Here is a 10,000-nt window from a genome sequence, read left to right as displayed (position 1 = left end):
TGAGTACATCGTACACTTGTGTGAGTACAGCGTAGAGTTGAGTACACCATACACTTGTGTGAGTACAGCATAGAGTTGAGTACACCATAAACTTGTGTGAGTACAGCGTAGAGTTGTGAGTACACCGTACACTTGTGTGAGTACAGCGTAGAGTTGTGAGTACACCGTACACTTGTGTGAGTACAGCGCACAGTTGTGTGAATAGATAATATGCTTGTGTGAGTACATCGTACACTTGTGTGAGTACAGCGTAGAGTTGAGTACACCATACACTTGTGTGAGTACAGTGTAGAGTTGCGTACACTATACATTTGTGTGAGTACAGCATAGAGTTGTGAGTACACCGTACACTTGTGTGAGTACAGCATAGAGTTGTGAGTACACCATACACTTGTGTGAGTACAGCGTAGAGTTGTGAGTACACCATACACTTGTGTGAGTACAGCGTAGATTTGTGAGCCCACCATACACTTGTGTGAGTACAGCGCACAGTTGTGTGAATAGATAATATGCTTGTGTGAGTACATCGTACACTTGTGTGAGTACAGCGTAGAGTTGAGTACACCATACACTTGTGTGAGTACAGCATAGAGTTGAGTACACCATAAACTTGTGTGAGTACAGCGTAGAGTTGTGAGTACACCGTACACTTGTGTGAGTACAGCGTAGAGTTGTGAGTACACCGTACACTTGTGTGAGTACAGCATAGAGTTGTGAGTACACCGTACACTTGTGTGAGTACAGCGCACAGTTGTGTGAATAGATAATATGCTTGTGTGAGTACACCGTACACTTGTGTGAGTACAGCGTAGAGTTGTGAGTACACCGTACACTTGTGTGAGTACAGCGTAGAGTTGTGAGTACACCGTACACTTGTGTGAGTACAGCGCACAGTTGTGTGAATAGATAATATGCTTGTGTGAGTACACCGTACACTTGTGTGAGTACAGCGTAGAGTTGTGAGTACACCGTACACTTGTGTGAGTACAGCGTAGAGTTGTGAGTACACCGTACACTTGTGTGAGTACAGCATAGAGTTGTGTGAATAGATATATCCTTGTGTGAGTACACCATACACTTGTGTGAGTACAGCGTAGAGTTCTGAGTACACCATACACTTGTGTGAGTACAGCATAGAGTTGTGAGTACACCGTACACTTGTGTGAGTACAGTGTAGAGTTGTGTGAATACATAATATGCTTGTGTGAGTACAGCGTAGAGTTGTGAGTACACCATACACTTGTGTGAGTACTGCGTAGTTGTGAGTACACTGTACAGTTGTGAGTGCACTGTGCAGTTGTGAGTACACCGTACGCTTGTGTGAGTACTGCGTACAGTTGTGAGTGCACCGTACGCTTGTGTAAGTACTGCGTACAGTTATGAGTGCACCGTACGCTTGTGTAAGTACTGCGTACAGTTATGAGTGCACCGTACGCTTGTGTGAGTACTGCGTACAGTTGTGAGTACACCGTACGCTTGTGTGCTTGTTTTCCTATATAGTATACATACATTTGAAAGGAAATAGGGCAGCATTTAACTCCTCTTTATGACAGCCACATCGTTCCTCTGAGTACCCCTCCTTCTCCTCCCGCTCTCTCTCTGTTTTTCTGTGTGTGCAACTTCACACACAGTGCCGGAGAAAAAGGTCAAAGGCCAGCACTTCACACAGCTTCAAACACCCCGTATCAGATCCCCACAGAATGCCACCACAGTGCTGTCTAGTGCGCTTGTTTAATTACAATGTCATCATTTTTGAAACAGAAGTATGCGAGTGTGCGTGCGTGTGTGTGTTCTGCATTCTCTTGCCCCAAGTATTTGCTGAACCAATGCTTTCCGTACTATGCTGTTGTGCGACAAAGTGAACAGGCGCGATTGCACTTTGTAAAGTCTCATAGTGCAGCTCTCATAGTCTGTGGCACTCTGTCATGGGTAAACACTGTCAAACCTCTATAGGAATTATGCATGCATGCACATGCTGTTTCACATATGTATCATATTTATATAACAGAAAAATCGTATGTGTCAAGTGCAAAACTATAAGTGCATGGCATTAAACTTTCACCTGTAAGAAAGGAGCCATTTATTTAAAAAAAAAAAAAAAAAAAAAAGTGAATTGTGCATGAAACTGTAGAACCTCACAAGCACGGGCTCTGCACTCTCCTGTCTAACAGTGTTCACTACACGCATGTCCGAGGCTGGGCGGTCCTACTAACACTGGAGCCAGTTAGCTTTTTACTGCTTTACACTTGGTTTGTCTACACGTTATGAGCAGAATGCGGTAATTACAATTATACTGCCGCCTAGCAGGTGTGATATGACACGCAATGTATTAAAACCTGATTTTGCTTGTTTACTTAGACTAAAATGATGTGAAGGCCTTACTGCACCATCAGTGTTGCAAAGTTCAGCATCGCTATGGCGATGAGCAGCTGTTCACCGTTCAGTGCGCAGCTGCTTCCTGTCACTTTGCACCAACAGATAAGCGATTAGCGCCTTACTGACAACCCAGCGGGCTGTTTCAGTGGCACTGTCTGCCGTAGTGTTGCATCTCAACCAACACAAACGCACGCACACACACAGCTGCTGTATCCCGACCAAGACCGAGTCGCCGCTAACCAAGATGAGTTCAGGCTTGAGGTGGCTTCGAACCGCTCATGGCGTAACTCAGCCCCACGAACCCAGTGCAACCTTAAGTGGAGCCAGGAATGTAGGCACGAGCCGTGAGTTGTGAGAACAACAAAGGACGCTGACTGACGATGAGTCAGGGCCACACTCCCTCGTGCTCCCTTACTGTAAATGACTCATGTGTTTTTGAACAGGCTCCAGGTACTATACTGTTGTTTGCCTTAACCAATGCCACAACTCATGTGTTTTGAACCATGCTTGTGTGTGTGTGTGTGTGTGTGTGGTAAGTCTGTGTTTGTGTCAGAGGCTGAAGCAGGCATTAACCTGTAATTGCTTGTTTATCTGTTTTTACCCATGTTGGTTGTTCACATTGGATTTATAGCTAGCTAATTTAAGGTGGACTTAATGTGGAGATAAAGGGTAATGTCTTTGTTTAGCTTGGTGCTACCTTAAATTCAGAACCAAGATTTGGCTTATTGATTTCAAATCCAGCTTTATATTCTACTGCAGATGTTTATACAGAGCTAGTATTAGTACTACACTGATTCTCTTACACAGATACTCACTCAATGAGGTTTTACAAATGTTTCACAAAGGTTACACATTTCTGAAAAGTCGGCAGATAAAAACCTGAATGAAGTCCTGCTTCCATCCATTCATTTATGCCGAAAACCCCAAAATGACCTCATGAGGGATAAATTGTAGGAATGGTGGTTGCTGCCTTGTAACAACTGCCTTGCATGTCAGCAAATGCCAAACAAAGGCTGCTTGAGCTGTTAGTGTTTTCACACTGCATAAATACCATTATCCAGTACACCTAAAAGAATCCGGATACGTGAGTTGGAAAAAGCCTTTCTCTCTCTGTGCATTCCCAAACACACTCTGTGTAAGGGAATGTTAATGCTCCGCTGTCCAGGAGTGTTTGTCTGCCAGTGCCACTTCACAGCCACTTGCCCGTTAGTTTCCAGGTGTAATTATCCTTGTTATCAGAATGGCACTTTGCAGGCATGAAATACAAAAAAAGCAAACACACACAGTTGCTATGTCCCAGTCTTAGACACTTTGCACACATATCCACAAACCACCTGATAGGTACAGTAAGCTAAAATGACAGTATGTTGTAGGGGGCTTAGTGGTAAGTGATAACGAGGGGGGGGGGGGTGCAAGTGTACATTTTATTATCAGTTTGTTTATTTTCTGTTTGTTCCCTCCAGCCTTCTCTCTACCCTCCTGAACTCTTGAGTTTACAGCACATCCATAGCAAGTGATTCCCCCAAGGGTGAGTGCTGAGGATTTGACACTGAAAATCTCCCCATGGTTAAAGGTTTTTTCATATTTGCTGGAATATCACTATGCATGATGGGAAATATAATTATGAGAAAGATAATCTGTAAAAGAAAAAGAAAAGAAAGAATTTGTAATTTGTCAAGAACCCACTGTGCCAGAATCAAAACAACCAATCAGAGTCAGGAGGAGTGTCCAGCACAGTGTCAGTCACTGCTTGTACTCTCACACTGTCAAGCGCGATAAGTGAGCAGCTTCAGGAACTTTGTTACAGCAATAGTGGATAAACCACCATCAAATGAAACCCTGCTCAGCCCTCCTTTGCCAACAACAGCTTACATAACAGACAAGTAAACAGAAGATGATATGAAAAAAAGCAAGATCAAAAACAATCAGACCAAGCCTTAAATGAAGGAAGGATAAACATTGGAGTGTCTTTTCAGACATGGAAAGAGGTAACGCTGGCTAGCTGCAGGACCAGAAAGGATTCAAAGTTGATTTATCCACATTTCGGCTTGAAAGGTAGCCAATTACCCGTGCTTGATTTATTTTTGTAAAAAAAAAAAATTACCCACAAAACTAAGATAGTTATGGTTACATTCCATAGTGCATTTCTCATTTTACTGTGATGTTGCAGGCTGGTTTCTGATGCTAAGGCAGGTTGTTAGTTGTCTTATTTGGAAGTGGCGGAAAATTTTACGGAGAGCCCAGGTAGTCTTATCGGTTTGGTGTTTGTCCTGACATTTGTGTGTGCCTCTGCCCTCAGAGCTAAACGTCCTCATAATTGGATTGCTGCTTATGTAGCACTATTCATAATAGTTTCTGTTATCAAAACATCTAAACACTGAAATGTATTAGTTCATTTACCAAACAGATATTGCTGTGGATTGCTTTGCATGTCTAATACATCATTTCTGCTCGTTTGTTGGTCAGCAATGTTGACATGTCACAAAAGGCCTCCTTTGGGGGCGGGGCTTTAGCACGGTGGGGAGGGGGTGGGGCCTGGTAGTTGTGCTCGCTTGAATGTAGAAATCCACTCTCTTCTCAGTCCTACCAACTGTAGTCTCCGTCACTCAGGGTTGGTGCCTTTTTTCCACAGGCGGATAAATAAAATCATGAAAATGGCTTAAAATGGCAGAAGGAATATAGTTAGTCCAAATGAATCCTACGTGGGGGGGAAACAGATCTAATATGAGAAACAAATTCTGTTTTTTCTCAAGCTAAATGCTAGTCGACCCTAGCAAGCTGTTTACCTTATTTGTGCACCATGAGAACAATGAGCCTTTCAAGACCAGAGATGAAGTGCGAAAGATTTGGGACCCGTTTCCCAAAGTCGCCGTAGTGTTAAGATCATCGTAAATGAGTGTTCACTGTAATACTTGCTCCACCATTTAAACATGATCTTTGTTTTACAAAGCTTTTAGGAAACCCAGCCCAGAACATTCAGTCTTACCCACAACCGGCTAGCAGAACACAGCAGAAGCACAATATAATTGATCAGACAACAGATTACACTACAGGAATAAGTTGCGTCTGATCAGACAAGTGATTCAACTACAGGTATAGGTTGTGTCTCATGCTGTCCCATTTTCAAATGTGTAATAGAAAAAACAAAACTATCAGACTTTCCAAATCTTAGGACTTTGTTGGCGGTGCTTCCCCCTTGGGTCCATAATTAAACATCAGACCGATGCAACCGCAACAATTGCATCATTGTTGTGCAGACCTATTTTAGTCGCCTGCTCATACACTTCACATAACAAATAGCTGTGGATAGGTTTGTTTCGCAGTGTCAGGCAGATGCCCCCGTCTCGTAAAGAAGGCGGCCCTGCTTGACGCCGCGGTGAAGGTTCGCACGGCTTCGCAGCAGCTAACGGTCGCGACGCTGCACGGTCTGGTCTTTTCTCAAGCCGCTGGCTGTGAGCACTGTTCTCTCACCCGGCCGGCCAGATTCGCCATATTGAATAGAAATCAGGAGCCTCGTATAAAAATGTGACTCGTAAAAATATTAAAATCTTTAGCCAGTGTCAAGCTGAGTACACGAGGTCTGTTGTTGGAGGCTCTCATCCACGCATCCAACGGCTTTACACAGGGTCCTAGCGCCTGCGCTAAATATTCCTATAATGAGCAGATCCATGGGCGGGCCAACATTTTGTGTTGCTCTTTTGAATTGAGCATGCGCATTGAATGGTTACGAATAACGAATGTTCCTGATGGCTCTTATTACAGTGGTGCAGTTTTGCCTTCAGATTATTATGTCACAGTTTGTTTACAGCCTGCCATCAAGGCTGTTAGATGGGTCACACTCACTCCCGTGTGTTAAAGTCATTGTAGAGCATTACTCTTTTGTTTCTTCTCTTGTTTTCTATCTCTCTGGTGTGAAACAGCTTTGGCTCCGGGCGCTTTCGCTCCCACTAGGAGGAGCCAGGCAGGTTGTGAGTGGTGGTTTGGGTTTGTTTAACTGAAGCTGCACTCAAGGAACTGAGCTGTTTGCAGTGCAGGAAGGAGCTCTCCTGAGCATCTGTTCACATCCTGTAACCAGAGCTAATGATGCCGCTTCTCTTACTCTATCTATCTATCTATCTATCTATCTATCTATCTATCTATCTATCTATCTATCTATCTATCTATCTATCTATCTATCTATATTTGAACATCTAACCTCTCCGTCCCTCATCGCTCGCTCTTTTTCAGCAGTTCTTTTATCATTCAGTTCTTTGATTCAGTCTTACAGAGGTGATAAAGACACACACACACACACAATAAAAGCTTGGAAGCATAGAAGCTGCGAAAGCACATAAAGAGCCCTCCTATAGTAAGGTCTGTCACTACAGACTTACAGCACAAACACTGAAAGCCCACTGCTGGTGTGGGCCAGTCAGGCCGAAGCTCACGGGAAACAGGAAGTGACCGTTCTGAGCCTCAGCCGGATATCCTGCCCAGGGAGGGCGACCCCAACCACGGCTTTCCCTTCCTTTCTGTCTGTCTGTCTGTCTCTCTCTCTCTCTCTCTCTCTCTCTCTCTCTCTCTCTCTCTCTCTCTCTCTCTCTGTCTTGTTTCTAGCTAGTGGTTAGTGAGTGGGACAGAAGAGAGCAGCATGTGTTGGTCGGGAGAGTGGGATCACTGGGAACGCTGGGAATACCTGGACATGCAGGTGGAGTGCTGTCGCCCGTGGCAACGCCGTAGCTCACCTTGACTTTCAGCCGTCTTCTGAACCACCAGGGTTAGGCAGGATGTCACACGTAGCCTGAACGGTTGGGGTCTGTACAGCGCGAGGATATGTTTACCCGGACATGTTGACGTGCCTCTGTGTTTCTGAGTTGGGTTTTAAACGCGACGCTTTCAAGAAGAACGCTGTATCACATAGCATCTGCCTATACTAGACGCCATCAAGCGAGGCTTCCTGTCTCATTAGAGTTCGAGGAATCTGATTTTTGCCTGTGGGAACCAAGTTTCTCTAGTTCCTGGAAAAGCGCTGCCTGTTTGTCGGTGCATTTGAGCTTCATTTATGTTTTTTCCAGAGGCTTTGTAGCTGCTTTCTGCATTTGCTTTTTTTTTGTTCTTTGATCTCGTCAGCCAGTGTTCAATAACGCTTGGCTTGTTTCCCTTTTTTGTAGTCCGTCGTTTTATTCTTGTCACTGATGTTTTGGTCTGGGGGGGGGGCACGCAGCCTCAGACACAAGCACTTCTCTCTCTGTTTATAGTACAGGGTTTTTGTCAAGGCTGTTTGCTTTTTTAAAGTGCCTCTTTTCTGGAGAGATCTCGATTTGTGCAAGCTTTTGTTCCACCACTTAGTCATCTTTTTAAGCTGTCTCAGTTACAGTGCTACGTTTTTCTTCTGCCTTCATAACTCACTTCTGAAGTGTTTTGTTATTATAATTATGTTTCTCTTTCTTTTAAAGAGGTTTGTCAGCTCTGTTTCAAGCCTGTCCTGAGGCATAATGCAATCTTTTCATTCACCGTCTGCATGGAAATGGACAGGGAGAATTAACTATCAGAGCGATTAACTGAGTATTTCTAGGAATTGTGACTGGTTGGGAAGCAACATATTACAGAGCCTTGGCCAGGCCAAAAAGCCTGTCGACCTCCAACCTTAAGAAGTTCAGTTCATATTGTCATGTCTGTATTGTCATTGTTTGGGTCAGAAATCTACCCTCCCCTCCTCCTCTTCCCCGTCTAGAGCGACCCCGGCGGGCTGTCCGTCCTGGAGCAGCTGGGCCTGGACCAGGGCTCAGACTTCTCGGACGCGAGCGTGCAGCACCGTCTGGACGAGCAACGCGAGCGCATCCGCCGCGAGATCCGTAAGGAGCTGAAGATCAAGGAGGGCGCGGAGAACCTGCGGCGCGCCACCACTGACAAGCGCAATGCCCAGCAGGTGGAGAACCAGCTGCGTACCTCCAACCGTCGTCTCGACTCGCTCCATGCCCAGCTGCAGGAGCTCGACGCCCACATCGTCGTCAAGGGGACAGACGACGCACGCGGTGAGTGTTGTGATGTCACAAAGGGGGAGGCCGGGAGTGAGGCAGGGCCAGGTGGTGAAAGCTCAGCGTGCTCGTTGGGTTTGAACCATCTCCTACTGATCTGTCGCCTGTCTCCTCGGTGAAACCGGCTGAAACTGGTTGCAGATGAACGCACATTTGGGATTGTTTTGCCTTTCCTCCCTCCCAGTTTGAATAAAAGCATGTGTCTTTGCGGTGTGTATGTGAGAAATGGATGAGTGAACATTTACCCCACCCTCTTCTATAACCTTCAATGGAAGTGCTCCATTTAATGAGGAAAACACATTTTCCACATTTTCCAAGTCACTCCTATTTAAATCTTAAAGACTGTGTGGTAAGAAGCTGACCTCAGATCAGCACGAAGAGAAGCCCCTGCTGGCAGAAGTGCAGAAGGTGCTTACTTTGACCTCTGTCCTGCAGATGACACACCACAGTCTCCGGGGGCGGAGAGCCGGGCGTCGGCCCATCAGGAGCGCATCGCCGCGCTGGAGAGACAACTCAACATCGAGCTCAAAGTCAAGCAGGGCGCCGAAAATATGATCCCCATCTACGCCAATGGATCTACCAAGGTAGCACACACAAACATATACACATGCACGCGCACATTTTAACACATTTTAAACCCTAACACATTTTAAACACTGTTAACACTTGGTCATTCCATATGCACTGAGTAACAGGACTATATCCGGACAGGGAATATCCCTTTAAAAATGTGAGTGTAAAAACACCCAGGGCAAATTTAAATCCGCTTGCTCAAACAGCTTCGGGAAGCGGCATGAGAAGGATTTGAGTTGCATGTTACACAAATGCATCTGTCTTTACTCTCTCTGAGCCATCCCCCCCCCCCCCCCCCCCCCCCCCGCACATCGTGTCACCCAACGCAACCGTCTGGGAACCTCAGAGTGGAAATGCCAGACTTGTCTTTCCTTTATCTTGAGGAGAGTTCAGAAATATCATACAGAACTGCTACTTTTCAAAAATCTTTATTTACATTTAGCATAACACAAAAAGGAGAAGCACAGGAACGTCAGGCGTTACGACCCAATTCGTATCTTTTGCCCCAAACAAAAAAAGGCTGGATATTGATCTGACCAACCAGAGACGCATATGTCTACATAATGTAAACGCATGTGGTTAACACTGTGCCAAGATATAATCCAGGTACAAGACGGCCCAGTGTAAACAGGGTATTAATCTGAACACAGACGGGCGCACACTCATCCGTACATCATCGTGGTCGCCGTCGTTCTGCTTTGACACCTGTCTACACGAGGCAGATGTGTCTGGTGTGCTGGTCGACTTGTTGGCCAGTAGCTAGCAAACATAAACTGGCTATAAAACAGAGGCAAACACAGGAGACACAGGACAGTACCGCCGTAGGAATTCAGCAATCCGACCAGGCGGATGTTATCAGAGCTTGAATTTCTGAAATATGGATGGCCCAAGCACCTGGGGATCCTGGGAACGAAAGGGTCCAGCCAGGTCCTCCAAATGACCCAATCCACTCCAGCATAGAGCCGTTTTGCGCCACCTAGCTACGGCCTGCAGTACTTCACCCACCTCTCTTTCCACCATCTCTTATCATCCAG

General features: G+C 45.5%; 1 protein-coding gene across 3 annotated transcripts in view; it reads left to right on the top strand.

The window, feature by feature from the left end:
- The window catches only part of pkn1a (protein kinase N1a), a 39,634-nt gene that overhangs the window by 16,208 nt on the left and 13,426 nt on the right, over positions 1 to 10,000 (top strand). For 2 of the 3 annotated variants that reach the window (XM_035534948.1, XM_035534946.1), the window contains exons 2-3: positions 8,090 to 8,390; positions 8,829 to 8,977. In XM_035534948.1, the coding sequence (XP_035390841.1) occupies positions 8,090 to 8,390; positions 8,829 to 8,977 (450 nt within the window). Of the gene's footprint in view, positions 1 to 6,970; positions 7,064 to 8,089; positions 8,391 to 8,828; positions 8,978 to 10,000 lie in introns of those variants that run through there. The other variant, XM_035534947.1, reaches the window with a different exon arrangement.

This window comes from Electrophorus electricus, chromosome 16 (genome assembly GCF_013358815.1).
Source record: "Electrophorus electricus isolate fEleEle1 chromosome 16, fEleEle1.pri, whole genome shotgun sequence".
Classification (NCBI taxonomy): Eukaryota; Metazoa; Chordata; class Actinopteri; order Gymnotiformes; family Gymnotidae; genus Electrophorus; species Electrophorus electricus.
The sequence above is the reverse complement of the archived record's forward strand: the minus strand, read 5'-3'. Positions and strand labels throughout refer to the sequence as shown.